This window comes from Callorhinus ursinus, unplaced genomic scaffold (genome assembly GCF_003265705.2).
Source record: "Callorhinus ursinus isolate GAN/ISIS: 27379988/994484 unplaced genomic scaffold, GSC_fseal_2.0 scaffold21, whole genome shotgun sequence".
Taxonomy (NCBI): Eukaryota; Metazoa; Chordata; class Mammalia; order Carnivora; family Otariidae; genus Callorhinus; species Callorhinus ursinus.
In genome coordinates this window covers 2164149-2185257 of record NW_027397083.1, presented here as the reverse complement: position 1 = coordinate 2185257, position 21109 = coordinate 2164149, and the positions used below count along the sequence as shown (strand labels likewise).

The 21109-nt window shown below is 38.3% G+C and overlaps 1 protein-coding gene and 1 pseudogene across 1 annotated transcript; one reads left to right on the top strand and one right to left on the bottom strand.

Moving 5' to 3' along the window:
• Positions 1–5941: 5941 nt before the first annotated feature.
• Positions 5942–6890, bottom strand: LOC112829409 (olfactory receptor 5AP2-like; annotated as a pseudogene).
• A 9558-nt stretch (positions 6891–16448) lies between these two features.
• LOC112829709 (olfactory receptor 5AR1) lies at positions 16449–17384 on the top strand. The gene has a single exon (XM_025879431.2). The coding sequence runs from the start codon at positions 16449–16451 to the stop codon at positions 17382–17384; it is 936 nt and encodes a 311-aa protein (XP_025735216.2).
• Positions 17385–21109: the final 3725 nt, after the last annotated feature.

Genomic DNA, 21109 nt, shown 5'->3' with positions numbered 1-21109 from the left:
ATAAGAAAGAAACCAAGGGAATAAATTACACAAAGAAAAAAGAAACCAGGAAAATAAGATAGTTTATTCTCTGCTATAAGTAAGAATAGTTCCAAGAATGCCCTGAGGAATGCATATTAAAGTTCTTTATTTTCTTGTGGAGGTGAAAAGAAATTCCTTAAGTAAACTCAGTAACCCATTTTATTTAAAATTAATAGGTGTGTGTGTGTGTGTGTGTGTGTGTGTGTGTGTGTGTGTGTGTGGCTGTGAAGTCTTTGATGATCAATCCTATTTGTCCATATCCTACCTTACTTCCCAACTTTTCTCTCCTCCTCCCTTGGTCTTACTGCCTTCACCTCCTATGATCCAATTCCTTGCATTCATCTTGGCAATTAAATGTACAATACAATTGAATATCCTTGCTGTATGCAGTTCTGCTTTTCCTGTTTTCTCTCAAGCCCACTCTGATCAGGCTTGCACCCTATCACTCTACAGAACATCTCTTGTCTAAGACATCAGGAATCTTTACATTGCCAAATCCCGTGGTCAATTCTCATTCCTCATCTTTTTTGATCTCTCAATAACATTTGACAGAGTTGATTTCTTACTACTCCTTGAAAGATTTTCTTCTCTTATCTTCCAGGACACCAGACTCTTGAGTATTCTTCCTACCATGGGGGTTGCTCCTTCTCAGTCTTTGTTTACTCCTCTTCTCTCTGATTCTTAAGGTTGTAGTAGCTCAGTCCTTAATCTCTCCCCCTTTCCTATTTACACCCTACCTTGGTAATATTCAATTTTGTAAATTTGATTACCATCTATACACCTAAAACTCCTGAATTTATATATCCAGCCCTGACCTCTTTTCTAAATTCCAAACTTATAATTCAACTGCTTACTCACATCTCCATATTAATATCAAATAGCAATGCAGTATGACCCAAAGCTGAATTCCTCATGCCTTCCCCTAATTTGGCTAAACATAGCATTCCTTATCTCAAGTTAATGACAACTCTATACTTTCATTTGCCCAGATGAAATTAAATAAATAGATAAATATTGAAGAAATTGATCTCTTCTCTTTCTCACACACTATATAGCCAATCTATATAGCCAATAGATAATTATGTTGGCTCTACCTTCAAAATATCTGTATCAACTACATCCTACCACCTTCATTCCTACCAAGACCCAAGCCAACATTATCTTTCACCTAGATTACTGTAGTAGTAACTGATCTATCTTTAAAGTCAGCTAAAACCCTACCCCGTAAAATAACCAATTTTAAAATTTTGTAAAGCTCTACTTTATGCATATTTACACATACTTGCATTATTTTTTTAAACATGCTTGCATTATATTATGGCATTCTTGCTACAAAAGTTAACTAAATTTCCCTGTTTTGCACACAGACACATATGTATATATACACATGGATATACATGTATATATACATTCATGTATGTATGTGTCTGTATATGCTGAATATTCTATAAAATTCTCATTTGCTATTGGTGATCCTAAATCCCTGTTGTCTAAAGACAAAATCCAAATTAGTTTAGTTGGGAACATTAAATTTAGTGTTTCAGACATATCCTAATTGAGATCTTTAATTACTTTATGCTTTTTGAGTCCTCTCGGAAACTTTCTATACCTGAACAACTTGAGATCAATTAAATCATCTTACCTTTGTCCTTAATATTCACCAGTAGTGGTTATTAGTTTAGTTTTGTGTCATTGCTTTTTGGAGAAATACAAGTTTTCTGTCTTACAATGTGAAATTTATAGCTTTGATGAAAATGGAAGTGATATAAGAGATCCAGCTATGACAGAATTGAGACATGGTTAATTAATTCAACAAAGAGTAGAAAATGCTGCTTCTGAATATGAAGCAGTCAATCTTATTAAGTCTGTGATGATCCTCTTGAGATTTAGTCTCCACGAAACACTAAAAATCTAAAGCTTGAAATGTGCTAATCTAAAATTAAAACATGCATTTACTTTTCACTGAGATAATTGAACTATTTTCTCCCCAGTGAACCACTTATACCCCAGAGAGTAACTTAGGCTTTTAGAGAAGTACAAAAATTATTTCATGGTCCTGAGACTCCATTGAGCATAACATGGAGTTAGATGGTATAAGATTGATGAGATCCTGCCTCCAAACTTCAGAATTCCATTTAAAATGTGATCCCTACTCATTTCTACTAGAATATGGCTCTCAGTGCATTAATTAATTGATTAATTCAACAAATATTTAGTAGACTTGTGTTATGAAGAATACAAGTGTCCTTGGTACTGGTAGTAGCCAAAAAATCGATCTTGTGCATTCCTTCACGCAGCTTGCATTCTGGAGTTGGGGTTGGAGGGCTATTGCAGGTGATAGGGAAAAGTAAAGTCCAAAGCCTACTTGTGAACTACCAGGCTTATTTGATCAGTCACTCCTTCCCAAACACCTTCCCGATTGGAATTCTTTTCATTCTTTCATTTGCTCAATCAGTCCACATATATGTTGTCTCCTTACTATTCCTTTAACAAACCAGGGAGGATCTTGCCTCAGGGCCATTATATTTACTCTAAGTATACCTGGAATGCTCTTCTACAGACATTCAGATGATCTTATCTTTATTCAAGCCTTGCTCAAATGTTATTTCCACAGAAAGCTCTTCTCTGATACCACCATTCCCTATTTTATCACTTGCTTTACCATTCTTCAAAACACTACTCATACCCATGTCAATCACACACACACACACACACACACACACACCTAACACCTCTATGTACACACGTACACACACATGCACATTTGGTATAGACAATAAAGTCTTCCTCACTCAAATATAAGGAGATCAGAAGAAGTTTCAGGAGATCAGAAACTTAATTGTTTTACCTGCTAAATCTCCAGGACAGGTTACATGCTAGTTTTTCCATTAATAGTTTACCAGTTTTATTGAAGTGTGTGTATGCCCAAATACAACAAATTATATACATTAAATGTATGCAGAGTTTTATATATCTATGAATAATCTTTGGATGGATTATGGGTAAATATATAAAGGGTGTCTATTTTCCTATTCTAAGCACAAACTGAGGTATATAGCAGAAGATACAGTTTATAACATAACATGGAAAAGGATATTTGAAGCTCAATGACACACAGGTGTGATGCTAAGATAGAGACACTCCTCATAGTACAAAAGGTGTGATCATTTTATATACGTTTGAGTATGATAACTAAGTGGAGAGAGCTAATTTTGTAATCCTTTCATGTGTCCAGAGTCCCTAGATGACAGGTTGTCAATTCAGTGTATGAACCTAGTACTCAAGTGAGAAGCCAGGGCTAGACATGTGGATTTAGGAGTCATTGCAGACATCTCAAATCATCTAAGAAGTGGGTACTGATGGAGAATGAACGTACCATGAACTAATGTAAAGGATTAAGTCTTTGGCTCCAAGATTTGGAGGTTAGCATGAGGAAGAGAAGGAAAAGTTATCACACTTACCTGGGGGAAAGTGGCAGTGGAAGGAGAAGGAAAATCAGAAGATTGAAGTGACATAGAAATCTAAAAATGTGGGGTTTTTTTTTTTTGGTAGTTGAAAAAATTAATGATGGCAAATCCTCTTGAGATACCAAGTACAAGTATGATAGAAAAGCAATCTTTAGAGGCAATAATGTTAAGCTCTCATGTGTCCATGACAAGATTGGGTTCAATGGAGAAGAGGTACAGAAATACAATTGGAACATGTAATGGGATTTGAGGAAATAAGGACAAGGACCAGAAGTAGTTCTTTTGAAAAGATTCATTGTAAAGAGAGCAGAGAAATAAGTTGGTGACAGGATGGGACTTTTAGCCAAAGAAATTATTAAGAAGGGTGATACTAGATGATGTTTATAAACAAATGAGAACACTCCAGTAGCGTTTGGGGAGAGTAGAGATATGATTTCTGAAGTAAAGTTCATGGAAAGATCCAAAAGTGTGAAAGAAATGGTCTTAGGTAGAAGCAAGGGACACATTGATAAGTGGGAATAAAAGTATGTGTATAAAGATTAGCGATGGTAAGAAGGGGATAATCTTACCTTTTTGGGGGGATAATCTTATCTAATTGTTTTTATTTTGGAGGAAGAAGTATGACACAAGATCAGCAACAGACAGTGGCATACTGAGAGGTTTTCTTTAATTGCACTAAGCAGCTTCAGTGGAGGACAGAACAAAGAAACAATTACGCTTCACTAAGTTGGAATTTAATCAGATAAGTGGAATGGAGAGAAAGTAGAACCATGGAATTGAGGGTGATTGAGAATGACTCATTATTTGATGGACCATGGAATTCCAGTTGGGCAATGAGTAGTGATCAGTGCCACTTTTCTTAGGTTGGTGAATAAGAAGCAGCTGAAGGACAGATATTATAGTCTATGAGTTAGAATAAAAGGGAACATGAAAAAAAGATATCAAGCATGATACAGTTTTGAATGTCTTTGACCTTGATTGGGCGCCTGTGTGCCTCAGTCAGTTAAGCATCTGCCTTTGGCTCAGGTCATGATCTCAGGTTCAAGGGATGGAGCCCAATGTTAGGCTCTCTGCTCAGTGGGGAGTTTGCTTCTCCCTCTTACACTCCCTCTGTACTCTCCCTCTCTCTCTTTCTCGCTCTCTCATAAATAAATAACAAGTAAATAAATAATCTTTAAGAAAAATCTTTAAAAGAACAGTTGAAAGTGGAAGTTTTAGGGGGATGGAACTATTCAGAGTAGACAGAATGAGTTAACACATCCTTTGCAGTCTCTAACCTATTGGGGGGGGGCGGTTCTTACTTGGAGCATGACAAGCACTGGTGTTCTCCCTCAAGGTCTACAGTAGATAACGGGATGGAAAGAAATAGGGAGTAGACGTTTACCTGATTCCAAATCATCAGGCCTCCTTTGACATGCCATCTCATTGAAGAAGGTGGTTTACCCATTGCTCCCACATTGACAACCCCCTGTCCCACTACAGTGAGCAATAGATAATTTACTTTCAGTAAATGTTTATTGACAATTATGTGAAACTCTGAGAATTATGTGAAAGATTAAAAGTTAAAGTACATTGATCACTACCTTCATAATATTCCAGTTAATTTACAAAATCAGTAAAACACTACCCCGTTGTTGCTGTGGTACCCGTATTATTACCCTGATATGACTCTTTCTTGTATCTTGTTTGGTATTCTAGACATCCATGTGAGTAGAGTAGTGTTATTATTTATGATGGATGCTGTGGCATACCACCCAGATTTGCCTTTCAGGATTGAAGCATTTATTTTCTCAGCTTCCGAGTGCAATGGTAATTGACACTTCACAGCTGAGTTCCACTCTGGGAATTGCCCCTGCTGAAAGGAATTACCATGCCCAAGTGGGTGAGCCATTTCCAAAACTGGTCATTTTGAAGGTACAAACATCTGGTCTTTTTTTCACAATCTGGGGTATTGCTGAAAGATCATCTCGGCCACAGAGCTCCAAGTGGAATTGGATGACTACTCTATTGCAACTTCATCACTGTTCCACTTCTATCTACTCAGCCCTGCTTCCCTCATTCCCTTCTAGCCTTCTAGGCATTGTTCCTGGGAATGTTCTCCACTACATTTCCTGCATGCATACAAGTATCTGTCTCAGAATCTGTTTGCCCAGATCCCAAAGACAAATATATAATGTTAGATCAAGATAAGGTAAATATTGAAATTGGAACTTAAACCCAGGTCAACCAAAACCAAGTATTTTCATACTTTACCAAACACCAACCTCCTCCACTATGTTTATTCACCATATAGGCCCATGGATACACATTTAAGATGCCAGAAGATTTAGAAGTATATCCCATTTTAAGCAATCTACTTTACCCCACACACACACAAGAGCTTAAGCAACCAGACAATAAAATTAATATGAAAACATATTTTTTCTGCATAACAGGTGATATGTAACATGGCTTTACAGTATGTGTTTCTGTAAGATCTTCTATAAGGCCCCTTTCACATCCTTATTTTTCAAACTGTAGATGAGGGGATTTAGCATAGGGATCACTACTGTATAAAAGAGACAATCTTGTCCTGTTCCATTGAATAGCTAGATGTAGGGCGCAAATACATGAAGAGAATTGTCCCAAAGAATATGGTGACAGCCATGAGGTGGGAGGCACAGGTGGAGAAGGCTTTGTGCCTGCCTTCTAAAGAAGGCATCCTCAAGATGGCAATGAGGATACACAGGTAGGGAATGAGAACAATCATAACACAACTGATGACATTAAAACTGGAGAAATCCATGATCACAATGCCACCGATGAGAGTGTCAGAGCAAGAGAGTTTGAGCAGGGGTGGGGTGTCACAGTAGAAATGGTTGATCCTATTAGAGCCACAAAAGGACAATCTGAAAGTCATTGCTGTGTGTATGGCTGCATTCCCAAAGCCTGCTAGGAAAGAGGTAGCTACTACAAGAAGCAAATTTTCCCAGACATGAGAACTGAATATAGCAGAGGATTCCAAATGGCTGCATAGCGATCATATGCCATCATGGCCAACAGAAAGCATTCAGTCCCCAAGAAGGAGCCAAAGAAGTAGAACTGGGCAGCACATCCATTAAAAGAAATGGCTTTATTCTCAGCCACAAGGTTCACCAGCATCTTAGGAGTGACGGAAGAGTAAGAGTCATCAACAAAAGAGAGGCTGCTGAGAAAGTAGTACATGGGGGTGTGGAGACAGCAATCAATCTTAATTAACACAATCATCCCCAAATTACCCACCATGGTTGCCATATAGATTAACAGAAACAATCCAAAAAAGAGGACAATTTGTAGATCTGAATTGTCTGAGAGTCCTAAGAGGATAAATTCTGTCACTTCTGTTTGATTTCTACCTTGAATCTCGTTCATGTATCTCATCATTTCAGCTGCAATAAGAGAGAAGATGGAACATGGCATTTGGTCAGATGAATACATGACAGAGCCACAAACATCTTTTACTGACATATATACATAGAAATTCTAGAAATGTTTTGGGCATGATGTTACTAAACTGTCTGTTAAGTATGAAAACTTTGAATAATTCCCTCCAATATTTAGAGAATTTGATTGCATGAATGAGGTGAAAGGAATAGAATAAGCCATTGCAGTGAGAACCTCTACTTAACACTCAGATTCACAGGATCACAATGGGATTAGAAAACAGCAGCAGCAGCGTGTGGAATATTCCAGTCACAATGTTGAACTGGGGGAATAATACACTGCCAGGTCATCTAAATGAAAATAAGATTCTCCCCCTATAAAGTGCAAAAAAGGCAAATACAGGACAAAAGAAAGAAGGGAAAGAAGGAGGGAAGGAAGAAGGAAGGAAGAAAGGAAGGAAAGAAGGAAGGAAGGAAGGAAGGAAGGAAGGAAGGAAGGAGGGAGGGAGGGAGGGAGGGAGGGAGGGAGGGAGGGAGGGAGGGAAGGAAGGAAAAAAGAAAACCCAGCCTAGAGCTTCCAAGTAAAAGTTTAGGCAACAGCTCCAGTGGAATTCTTCCCCACCTCAAATACAATCCCCTACCCATTCCGTGACCTCAGGTTATTGAACTGTAGATAAGACTGTCCTGGGCTAGCTGTCCAGTCATAGCTCAAAGTGTTAAATCCTTTATCATTCACAGCAGGAAGTTATTTGATACTGTCTAAAATTAAAACATGGGACCAAAGTAACCCAGTATCTGCGCTAACACTGGAGATCATGGATCTCTTGAGCACAGTTGGGAAGAAGAGTGGGCAGGAACTGATTCCATTCTCATAGACACGGCCATACTCGGAAGTGGCTATCCGTGCTCTGCTCCAGCTGGTTTCCTTTGGGATAGGGGCTCAATACCCCCACCAGTGATCAAACACAGCATTGTTAATACAGTATTGTAATACGTTCAAACTGTCAGTGCACCCATTATCTTATCCTAGCTGCACTACAAATCAGTGAGGGAGATAGCAGGTATTATCCTAAAAGTGTTAATAAGATTATCTTTTGTTAGATGAGGTCAGTGAAGTGTAGGCCTTTCTTGGCTATTAGCCAAGAATGGTGAATTTGGGACTAGAACAATCCTGGGTTTGGTGTCAAATTATTTGTTGTTCCTCAACACTGCATTGCCCCTCTCCCTATTTTATGGGACAGATGTACAGCCCTGATACTCTTCCTTGGAATAATTATGCTGTCTGAATTTCAAAGAAGAGCTTCTCCAGAAGGAAATATAAAGAAGGAATGGATCTTTTTCTCTCATCTTCAATCAGAAACTTTCCCTGAGAGGATTATTCTATCAGCAATAGTGAAAAATAAATAAATGAAATGCAGTGCACATTGTGTGTGTGTGTGTGTGTGCGTGTGTGTGTGCTAGAGACACAAAGAAAGGTAATGATGAATAAAGTACTAAAATATGTTGAGTATTCCCTATGCCATTACAGGCACTATGTTAAGTATTTTTCCTGCAATATTTTATTTAAATCCTATGAGATAGGCAGTATTATAATCCTCATTTGCACATGAGAAATTGGAGGTACAAAAGATCTGTGACTCTCCCAGAGTTACAGAATTACCTAACGGAATAATTTATACCCAACTAATGCAACTCTCGTTCTCTTAGCATTTGAGATCATTGAGAATAACCCCCTCGATAACAAATATGAGCACTAATAAACAGAATAATTGCTACTGTAATTATCAAAGCTTCATTAATATGCTAGAATTCATTTAGTTGCATAAAGAAAAAAATCTATATATCTCCTAGAGAGAAAATATAGTTGTAGTTGCTGAAAATTGTCTTTCTTAGAATTTGCATTCACTAATTTGCATTATTAGCAAAATACCACTTGTTTTACATCTGGTGCTATGAATTACATGCTACCATCTCCCTCTACCCTGGAAAATATACCTTCACCATAACCCCCTCTCTGAGATTTTGCAGTCAGTCCAGAGATTCTTAACAAAGGTTTTCAATTCCTAGGAGTTTGTGAAAACAATAGTGAGATTTCCTAGGAATTTCTGGCATTTAAAAACATCTTCAAATCATATTATTTACTGCTGCTTATATTTCTCTTAGTGACTTACAAGTCTTATAACAAGAAAAATGGACAGAGAACTTATTTAACATACCTTCTTAGCTTCTCGGTGCTCTTGGAGCTTTGGGTATATGGGTAGTTGGAGAAAGGTACAGGGTTGTGGATTTTTCTTCAGGTCAGTAAGTTACTTGGGCAGAACCCTTTATATCTTTTCCTGACCTTTCTTGACTGCTTGACTTCTATTTGGTCCTTTTGCTTGTTTCTGTCCAATGCTTAAATTCACTAAAAACAAAACAAAACAAAACACACATCAAACTTCTTCTCAGAGAAGGCATTCATCAATTCTCCCAGGTGAAGCAGTAGGCAGAGTTAGAATGGATTTAAGGCATCACGCATAACAGAGATAAGACAACAAGTAAAACCCTTTATACCTTCCCTGTCAAAAGATAATTACTTTGCCTTCTTTCTTACTTTTCCTTGAAAATAAGAATCCCATTTGTTATATCAGAGTAAAATACGTTTTAAAATATAGAATATATCACTGCAGTGCAGCTGCAATATTGTTTGCAATTATTTCCAATTGGAGTCTCTGGATCAGACTCTGGAGTAAGCATTCTGAATTATTTTAAATAGGATATATGTCTTGTTCTTTAGTGTCTGGGGACTGCATCCCTCATGTCATCTCATTTTAATCTACTTGTTTTCCCCCTGAAGTTAAGGAAATTGTAAGTCTTCTTCACATTTCTCTCCTTTGCCCTAGGGACACCTGGGCCCAGTGGAAAATGAGTTTCCCATTCCATATTTCTAGCCCTCACTAAACATCCCTCCTCTGTCTCACCTAATAGCTGGTGGTCTGATTCCCTTAAGAGCATTGAAAGAATCCACAAAATAGCAGGTTAGCTCTACCTCCACCTTCCGGAAGGACTTTGTGTACATGTAAGAAATTATGCTACCTGGATCATGGCAGAGGGGCTGACTGGAAGAAATGCACAGAGGTAGCTATAGAGCAGGAAATCTCAAAGAGCTTCAGAATAAGAACAGAACTCATTTTTAATCCTAGCTGGAGTGTCATTCAAGGAAGTACCAGATGATGCTCTATCTCCCTGCCACCAAGATGGAGACCATCAGAAATTAGGCTGAAATATGATTTCCACGGAGCACTGAGAATTCACACCAGATACTGGAATGTGAACTTGGTGCCATAAAAGATAAGCCACTGACAGCTTGCAGTGAATTTTTAATGAAGAACCATGGGACTCTAAAGCCCAGGAAGCAGGCAACAAGCATTAATGATCAATTAATAGAGACCATACTAACTTGTAAAGATGTGACCTCCCCTTTAGAGGAGCTTATATATTAATATGATCCCCAACTGGTCATCTCCGGGGTCATAATTAGAAGAGAGTAGGGCTAAAAAATAATAGCAACTAATAGTAATTGAGCATGTACTATTTGCTGAGTGTCCTAAACACATGCATTTTCAGATTGCTATTAAGCACCTTCATCATAGATAAGTAAACTGGGGCTTTGAGAAGTTACTTGTCCAAATAGTTAATACTCACCAGAACTGGGACTTGAACATGGTTTTTTCTTACTCCAGAATAATCATTGCTGACCATTTTGTGTTACCACAGTCCAAAAGCAGCGAAGAGTTTGTTCAAAAATATCCCTCTGTTTTAAATACAAATAACACATAAACCACAATAATGACTAATGACTTATCTGATGTCTTCTGGACAAGATTGATTAATTGGGAGGAATGTCTATGGTACTTGAGATGGCTAATTTCACATGTCAACTTGTCTGAGCTAAGGGATGCCCACATAGCTAATAAAACATTATTTCTGGATGTGTCTCAGGAAGACATTAGCATGTGAATCAGTAAAGTAAGGAAGATTGCCCTCATCAGTGTGGATGGGCATCATCCATTCCTTTGAGGCCTATCTAGATCTACATATCCATGTCCTACTGGGTCTGCTTCTCTGGGGAATTCTGACCAATATGGAAATCTTGGTGGTCTTGGTTGCTAAGACAAGAGTGCATCTAAATATCAGTAGAGATATTAGGGGTGGAAATGTGGAACAACTAGATGTCTAACTTAGTAAATTATATCACCCTTAATTGAGAATTACTATTTAATATCAGATGCCTAGCATTTCAAAAAGGTCTCAGTGGAGGTGGTGTTTTTCCTCTGGGCACATTATGGAAATTGATGGTTGCCCCAGTGAAAGGGCTACACTATAGAATCTAGGGGGTAAGGGGCAAGGATGCTAAAAGCCTGCAGAGTGCAGTACAGTCCCTAACAACAAAGAACTCTTCATGTCCCACAGTATGCAAGTATATTTCAAGTATAAAATAAAAAATAAATAAATGAATGAATGAATACTAAAGTATTGTAAGTTATTTTCTTTTTATTTCTCCTCCTTAAATTATGTGTGCAGGTAAGTTATCTATGAATGCCATTTCAGGAACATAGAGGGACAATATAAACTATTTGCTATAAAAATATGTCATTTGTTTCTGAAAGAATACATATCCACCATCCCAGGGGATAGTTACATACCTCTCACTAGCCACCAAGAGTTTCATCCAAATAGATTTTACATAATCTGTCATAACCAAGAAGAGAATTCTCTTGTTAAGCTTTGGAGGCTCATTTCATTTTAACTAAAGATTTATTTGGGCAGCATAAGATGCAGCTACATTATAGCACACCATACATAAAAATGCTACTTTTACCACTACTATACTATTAATCTAAAAAAAATAAAAAATTAAGTAAATTAGTAAAATGTAAAATTAACCTAATAACCTCATATAAACAAACAAATCTCCAGTTAGAAGATGTATGTGGAAGAGAAGATCCCCATTTTTGATTGCCAAACATAAAAGATCTAAGCGTAAACCAAGTAAGAAATGTTCAAAACTTCTGTGAAGAAAAAGAGTAACAGAGAGATACAGAAGTAGACTTGAACAAGTATGAAGACATACACACTATTTGGTAGCAAGACTTGAGGGCATAAATGTGGCAATTCTCCCTAAGTTAATTTATAAATTTAATGTAGTCCCAATAATAATATCCTCAGATTTGTTTCCCAAATAAGTTGACTATAAAGTTTATGTAAAAATTAAAAACAATATTCTATTATAGCCATGGAAACCCTGGAAAAAAACAAAAGAGAACAAATGGAGATGGGGACTAGATTATACTGGTGTATAAGGGAACTTATAATTGAAAAAATTATTGATGAATGAATTGTATAGAATGGTGAAAGAACAAGGGAATAGAAAGGAAAAATACACATATAGACAATATTAAATGAAATGAAAAATTCAATTCAAAACAGTTGAAAAAAGATAATTGACAGCTGGATATGCCCAAAGTTATTTATTGCTGCATTTTTTTTAAGATTTTATTTATTTATTTGACAGAGAGAGAGAGAGAGAGAGAGCACAAGCAGGGGGAGGGGCAGAGGGAGAGGAAGAAGCAGACTCCCCACTGAGCAGGGATCCCGACATGGGGCTCGATTCCAGGGCCCTAAGATCATGACCTGAGCTGAAGGCAGAAACTTAACTGACTGAGCCACCCAGGCGCCCCTGCATTTTTTTCTTCTAATAGTAAAAGATCAGAACCAACTCAAATGTCTATCAACAGGATACTTGGTAAATAGACAATGGTACCTCCACATAATAGATTATTATACAGTTGGAGAGAAGTTTGACTTGACAATAAATATTATAAATCAGTGGATATGTCAATGTTATTAGGAACTAACTTTTCATCATAAAATAAGATTTAAGGATACAGGTAAACAAAGTTGGGTGAGAAAAATAAGATCCACCATCTCCTGCCTATAAGAGCTCACTTCAGGGTTAAGGGTTGAAAAGTGAAAGAATGGGCTGAAAAGTGAAAGAATGGGGAAACATATTGCAAAAAGGGTTTTTTAATTTCCTTTTTTATTTTTTATTTTATTCTTGAATCTCTTCTTTTAGGATAAAAATTTATCTCAAGTCAAATAGCATTTCCAAATTAAGGAGCTTTTGAATCTTATAACTGCTCATTTCCCTTTTTCTTCATGAATGGGAAGCTAAAACGACTCATATGTCATCTCTCATATGCATTTTATGTACTCATATGCCACCCTTATGCCAGACTCTCTCAGATTAAAGTCTAGTTTAAAGAAGGCTAATCCAGGGATGCCTGGGTGGCTCAGTCGGTTGAGCATCTGCCTTCAGCTCAGGTCATGATCCCAGGGTCCTGGGATCGAGTCCCACATCAGGCTCCCTGTTAAGCAGGAAGCTGGCTTCTCCTTCTGCCTGCCACTCCCCCAGCTTGTGCTCTCTCTCTCTCTCTCTGGCAAATAAATAAATAAAATCTTTAAATAAATAAATAAAGATGGCTAATCCATATAACATGGAAGGTATCACCCTTTGTGAAAGGACTTTCAGGCATCAACAGACTTTTCTAAATTGCCATCAAAATCACCACCTGGTAGGGAGCTATTAAAGGCCAGAAAAACTGTGCATGCAGCTCTTCTTGACTCAATCACCACCACTCACTGGAGTGGTGGAAAAGAACTCCCCTGTGTTTCCCTCTTTTATCATTAAGGTTCAAGGACAAGAGAGTGAATTCCTTAGGGGTGATAGTTCATCAGTTCTTCCAGTCTCCTGTGAAGTGCGGAAATCATGTCATCCCTGTTCCTCTGGGGATAACGTGTGACTCTGAAACTTGATAAAGCTCCTGCACAGAGGAGCAAAGGTGGGTGAGCAAGGAGCTCAGGCACAGTTACCTGAGTGAGTTACCATCTTCGGATTCTTCTCAGAAATGTGTTCATTATAACCCATCAAGCAAAGAGGAGACAGTCAACCTCTCACCAGCAAGTAGAAAACAAGTCAGGGCACAGGTCAGCATTGGGACAGATAGAGAAAGAGATGACCTATTAGGGGTGGAGCATGACCCTGCCCCCAGCTCCTTTGAGCATGGCTTTGCTTGGCTTCAGGTCTGTGCCATTTCAAAATTTCAAAAGGAGACAAGGACTATGGGTTTGGCTTTTAAGTACCTTGTAATAAGTACAAACTCAGAAAATGCTAGAATTGGAAAGTTACATAGAATTTGAATATTTTGCCCTATTCATTTCACAGATAAGGAAGCTGCATCTAATGCAGCAATTCATCAAGCCCGAACAACTACTTAATGGAAAAAAAACAGGACCACAACCAGGATTCCATATTTTTACTCCAGAATTCTTTTCATATAAACATGCAAAAGCAGCTGATGCATAGAAATCTAAAATATATTTGTCCTGTATTGCTTCCTTAAGACAATACTTTTGCTGGTCTTCTTTTTATATTAGAGTTTATTAACTATGGAATATACTTATTTATTCACTAGTCTACTATTTCTTCAAGAGTCAGGTCGGTTGAAGTTTAGCTACATGAGACTAAAAATCTATATATAAAGGTTTTCTTCTATCTTAACTCTGATTTTGAATTTGATAGCCTTATCTCTGCTCATTTTATCATTTAATTGAAGTTCTGTGGAATTAAAATCACACCTTCACTAAAGGTTAAAGTAGTCCATGATACATCACATGTATGGAATAAGCATGGGAACTTTTTTTCCTGGGATTGTGAGCACACAACCATCTACCGAATTACATCTTACACAATTACACTTGCACTGACACAATTGCTAAATGCACCAAGCATTTAGCATGACAGTCACTGAATTTAGCACCAAATGATTGATTGATAATTGATGATAGATAGATGATAGATGATGGATAGATAGATGATGATAGGTAGATAGATAGATGATAGATAGATAGATGACAGAATATACATATGTACTCTACCCAACGTTTTTGCAGAAAGTTATTGAGATAGGCATTAATCTCATCCATAAGTGAAAAGCTGAGATTCTAAAAAGATAAGCAGTGTGCTAGAAATCAAAAGTAGTAAGTGGCAAAGGCTGGATTTGTCTGTCCACTATAAGCGAGAACAAGCAGGGTGCTTTATGATTGGTGAAACCCCTTCTCATATACTTCCTCTTTTAACTGGAACCTTGAATTTATAGGGGAGGAAAGAATGACTTTCTGATCCCATTTTCCAATTCACTGAAACGAATTCGTGGGCACATGCTCAGCTGCGGATCAGCCCTGAGCCCTGTGCTGTGTTCTGACCAGGAGTCTCTCACCCCTGAAACTACAGCAGTCTGGCATCAAACAGTCTGACTTCTACCTCAAATTTAATAGAGAATGCTACTTATTTCTAAAGTACTGTGTGTTCTGGCTCGATTTGGTTTGGTTTCGTGTGGTTTTTCCTGCTTCCTTGTTACAACTCATCAATGGACCAAATATTCATCCAACCACAAAGAAAATAGCTAATACATGCTGCTGTCTGACCACAGAGTTGGATAATGCTTTCTCTATCCCCTCTGGGCAAAGGATCCTGAATCTTAAACTCTGAACTGAGTTATGCAACAACCTGTTGGCTAAGCAACGGAATTGTCCAAAGACACAGCTGTGTTTTCATCCTGATGATGCCCCATGCCAAATCCCTGGTGCTTCTGAATATTAGGGAAATGAAAGGACTAATTCTGTGTCCATGCATGATAGGCAAGACAGGAAAACAAAAAAGAGGTGCAAGAATAAAGAGATTCATTAAACCCCATATACACAGAAGACAATAAAATTAAGTGAACTCTAGAGTCAGACAGACCCAGCTCCACTACTTACATACAGGCTCCTGACTTTGTTGAAATTACTTAATATCTAGCCTTATTCTTTTCAGGTATAAGATAGAGATAATGGTGGTACCTATTTCACAGAGTTGTCAGGATGAAATTATGTAATGTATAGAAGCACTCAAAGTTCTGGCAAATAGTTAACATTCAGTAACTCCTGGCTTTTTAAAAATTATTATTACCCACTGCCTTTCCAATATTGCTCACCTTCTGCTCCAAGTATTTTACTTTCTCTGTGTGTGTGTGTGTGTGTGTGTGGTGTGTGTGTGTGTGAGATGTGTTATAATTTGAGATTTAAGGGTTTTTAAGTTTTCTTTTTGTGCCTACCTGTAAAGAGAATTAATGTTTATTCATTATTTATGCCATTTGCTTTGTTTTAGAAAGAAAGAAGGGATGCTCAAAACTGTCCTTTACTAATTAATAAGGCCAATAATTGCACAGATCACGTCAAACACTTGGTTGCATGTGATAAATTGCCTCAGAACACCAAGATCTATGGAGAAGGAGAATTTGCCATCCCCAAGATGCTAACATCTTCTATTTTGATTGGGCACCTGGAGAAGACACATACCCATCACTTTCATTAAAGTCATTTGAGTTACCCCATGGTTCATAGAATCTGATTTCTGGGAAGATTTTTAAAAATCATTTCAAACAATAAACCAAATCCAGGCACACATAAAACTGAAAAGATGGATAAAGAAAACCACTCAGTGGTGCCGGAGTTCATCTTTATGGGCATCACTCAAGACCCTCAGCTGCAGATCATCTTCTTTGTGGTCTTCCTCTTGGTCTTCCTGGTCAATGTAGTAGGGAACATTGGTATGATTATCCTGATCATAACAGACACTCAGCTTCACACACCCATGTACTTTTTCCTCTGCAACCTCTCTTTTGTTGACCTGGGCTACTCCTCAGCCATTGCCCCCAGGATGTTGGCTGACTTCTTAACAGAGCACAAAGTCATCTCCTTCTCTAGCTGTGCCACCCAGTTTGCTTTCTTTGTAGGTTTTGTGGATGCTGAGTGCTATGTCCTGGCTGCCATGGCCTATGACCGTTTCGTGGCCATCTGCCGACCCCTCCACTATAGCACTCTTATGTCCAAGCAAGTCTGCTTGGCTCTCATGCTGGGCTCTTACCTGGCCGGCCTGGTGAGTTTAGTGGCCCTCACGTCCCTCACCTTCAGTTTGAGTTACTGTGGTTCCAATATTATCAACCACTTCTTCTGTGAAATCACACCTCTCTTGGCCCTCTCTTGCTCAGACACCTACATCAGCGAGATTATGCTGTTTAGTATGTGTGGCTTCATTGAATTCAGCACCATCCTCATCATCTTCATCTCCTATGCTTTCATCCTCATCAGAATCATCAGAACGCACTCTGCTGAAGGCCACCTTAAGGCTTTCTCCACCTGTGGGTCTCACCTTACTGGTGTCACCCTTTTTTATGGCATAGTCATGTTTATGTACCTGAGACCAACAACCAGCTACTCCCTGGACCAAGACAAGTGGGCCTCTGTGTTCTACACTGTTATCATTCCCATGCTGAATCCCTTGATCTACAGTTTACAGAACAAGGATGTGAAAGCTGCCTTCAAAAGACTAATTGGAAAAAAATGCCAAGAGTAACAAAACATGAAAATTTCTTATTACCACAGATAAGTGATGGTGGTCAAAGGGCAGTGGCAGGAGACGGGAAATGTAGATAATTTTCTAATAAACACTGCTCAGCTACCATCTACTTGCCATGTCAATCTTAAATTCTGTAGGGTTTTCTATAGCTCTTAACACTCTGATATGAAGGAAATATAAATTAATATTTTTGAAAAGTATGCTGAGCTAGATGCATTTGTTTTTTACTTGACTTTGGCTCACCTGTTGCTTAGAAATGGAGACAAAACTCGAAAGGAAAAATAAATAGCCAATCACCCTAAAGTATATTTTTTCAAGATCATGAGGAATGACAGATCCAAATGACTTACTCTAAAAGCAAGTCACAGAAATGGAGCTAGTACGAGAGATGCCCTAACTTAGCCCAGGAGCTATCCGTTCATATATTCAGCAAAAACTTCTAAGTGCTACCTATGTGCCAGGTTCTGGAGGATACAAACATAAGACATGCATTTGCCCATGAAGAGTTTGTTGTGTTTCCAGTTACTGTACTATCTCCCTGAAACTGCTGCCACCAATGGTAAAACCATGAGCTCTGCAAAGCCCAAGAATAAGAGCTGCAGACTTAGGCTCTGCTGCTAACTGGGTGTCCTCAGTTTTCCTTTCCGTCTAGTGGTTGGTTTCACCTAATAATGACTGGATCTCTTTCGGAGGTGGGCATCTGGGTTTTGTTAACTTCACATACCGACATCATTTTAGCCTTCAGGGAAGCCCAGGGACTCTGGGATCCCAAGAAAGATGCAACCTGGATCAATCCCTGAGGCCAATTTTAGCCAGATTGTAATGTCCTGCTTCTCCCATCCCAAATCCCCTATGCCTTTCTCTCCCTCTCTTCTATACTACCTTTTTTAAAATTTTATTTATTTATTAGAGAGAGAAAGAGAGAAAGAGCATAAGCAGGAGGAGTGGCAGAGGGAGAGAGAGAAGCACACTCCTCACTGAGCAGGGAGCCCAACGCAGGGCTCGAGCCCAGGACGCTGAGATCATGACCTGAGTCGAAGGCAGATGCTTCACCGACTGAGCCACCCAGGCGCCCCTCTCCCTCTCTTCCAATATGAGTTAAACCCTGGCCTTTTCCTGGGGCAGTGGGACTCTTCATGCTTTCCACCATTATTCCCAGGCCCTTATCCAAGAACAGTTTCATTAACCCTGAGGTATCGATGACTGACAATAAAGGAGAAAATTCCTCTCTGCATGTTCTCAAGGCTACAAATCTTGAATTAAAAAACAAGAGTCAGGTATCAGCAGCAGGTAAAGGGGCGGACTGAGAAGGGGGAAAGGTAAGTTGCTAAAATTCCATCACACCATCAGTTAAAATACTTCCAAGCAATAATGTTCCTATCTCCCCCTTTCCCCCAGTGCAATATAGTCAAAGGTCAGGGAAACACAAAAATTATCCTAAAGTGTATAATGTCCCCATTCATTGTGAAAGGCACAAAAGAGTTTTAGGGATAAAAGACCCAGGATTTACCGGGCTTTCTAATGGGTATCATTATACATGAGATGAAATTTACCTGGTGCAAAATTGCACAGCCATATCATGAATTTCTAAAAACATATTTCCGGTGTCACACTATGAAGAAAATACAACAACTAATGGACAGATGTAGAGCTGGCAGTCCAGAAACAGTCTAGAGATTCAGCCTTCAGTGACTTTTTTTTATAATCTAATGTGCAAATCTACATGATGTGTGATAAATAAGAAAATAGAGCTTTCCTATCTCATTAACTACATTAACTACTATAATGTAAACCAAGTATACATTATAATTGAAAGAGTAGTTGTTTTAGAATCAGGAAGACCTTTGAGTCTCATTTTTGCATCTCTATTCAGTGACCCTCCTACTGGAGGACAACTTTTTTTCTTAATTGATTGTTGTATCCAAAGTTAATGATAGAATCAAAAACTGACCCAAGGGCTATATGCTTGCCACTCTGGCTAATAATGGCAAATATTCAGGCTTTAGACTATTTAGAAAGAAGCCCTCATGTAGGTTCTGCTATTTTCTTGCTCTGTGACTATAGGCAAATTACTTAATCTCTATGAGACCAAGTTTCTTCATCTATTAAATGAGAACAATAATACTTACTTTCTAACATTTTTCAAAGGATGTGCTGTAATCTCTGTAAAGAATCTGTCACATAAAAGATAATTAATAAACATTAGTTGCTTCTATTTTCCTTTCATTTATATCTTAAATATCTATGATTCTGCTATCAATATGATGCAATATAGTAAGGAATCTATTTTTTTTTCCATGTAATTGGTGGTGAAGGTATGCATATCAATTTACAATGGCCAGAAAAAGATTGATAGAAGTTGGGTCACCTTATGGGACGCCTGGGTGGCTCAGTTGGTTAAGTGTCTGCCTTTGGCTCAGGTCATGATCCCTGGATCCTGGGATCAAGTCCTGCATCAGGCTCCCTGATCAGCAGGGAGTCTGCTTCTCTCTCTGCCTGCCACTCCCCCTGCTTGTGCTCTCTCTCTCATTCTCTCTCTCTTTGACAAATAAATTTAAATAAAATCTTAAAAAAAAAGAAGTTGAGTCATTTTAGTCTTCATCCCACTCCCAGCAATAATTATATCAGATAAATCCCCTAATGTCTCTGCACCTCAGTCTCTTCATCAATAAAATGAGCACTAGTATTTATACCTTATCAATCCTATTAGTTTGCTCAAATAAGTGATAAATAAATGCCTTATGTTTGAAAAGGCCTGAATGCCCTTCCAAACATTACTTTGTCCAGTGATAAAAATCATAACAAAGGTAAATATGTCAATCATATTCTCTATAATAGACTGCAAAAATCACATGAGTGGGTATTTTCTTTAACCAACAAAGACTTGGTACTCATTCTACTGGGAACTTTGAAAAGCAAAAATTGATGCAGAAGTGGTTAAGAGGGCCAATGTCAGAATGAGATAAAGCTGAGATTAAATTCTTCTCCCTCCACTTCTCCCTCCTCTTACTCAAGCTATGTAAACTCAGCTGAGATTTTTTTTTAAACAATCTGTGCTTAAGACTTGGTGGACAATATATATATTATATATATATCCTGGCTTCATGGATTTGACATCCATAGGAGATAAAGTAAATGCAAATGTCTTGTACTACAGGGGTAAAAATTGCCAAAAGAGAATTGCAGACAATGTGCTGTGGAGACTCAGACCTGAAAGGCAGCATTTCTTCTCGGGAGATCAGGGAATTTTTATGGAGAAGGGAGCATGTGAGTTATTTTGAGAAGCAGAGCCCAGAATTTAAAGAGGGAAGCAAATGTAGTAGGGAATGGCAGAAGAAAAAAACATAGTGAACAAAGGCAGAGATTGGAAACCAGGGGACATTTCCATGGACCATTTTGCCTGGGTGGTGAAGCTGGAATGTGGGTCAAGATCAGACACTAATTTAGGAAATGGGAATTTATTGCTTGGGGAGTAGGGAGTATATCACTTGTGGATTCAAGAGAAGATTCATCTTTGTTCCTTGAAATTCTGTCCCTTATCCATCAACAAAGCAAACTCTGGGAAAACCAGTATAATAACATGCCCTTCAGGGTGATAAATTCAAGTAGATTCTGGCAACTTCAGAGAGTTTGGTGACCTAAGATGGTGTGATCGTCTTAATGGAGCTTGGATAAAATTCTTATATTTAGCTTTATATCTAGTCTTCTCCCAGGGGAAGAAT

What these genes read in the sequence shown, in the direction of transcription:
- LOC112829709 (XM_025879431.2), top strand. Translation starts at nt 16,449, where the DNA reads ATGGATAAAGAAAACCACTCAGTGGTGCCGGAGTTCATCTTTATGGGC.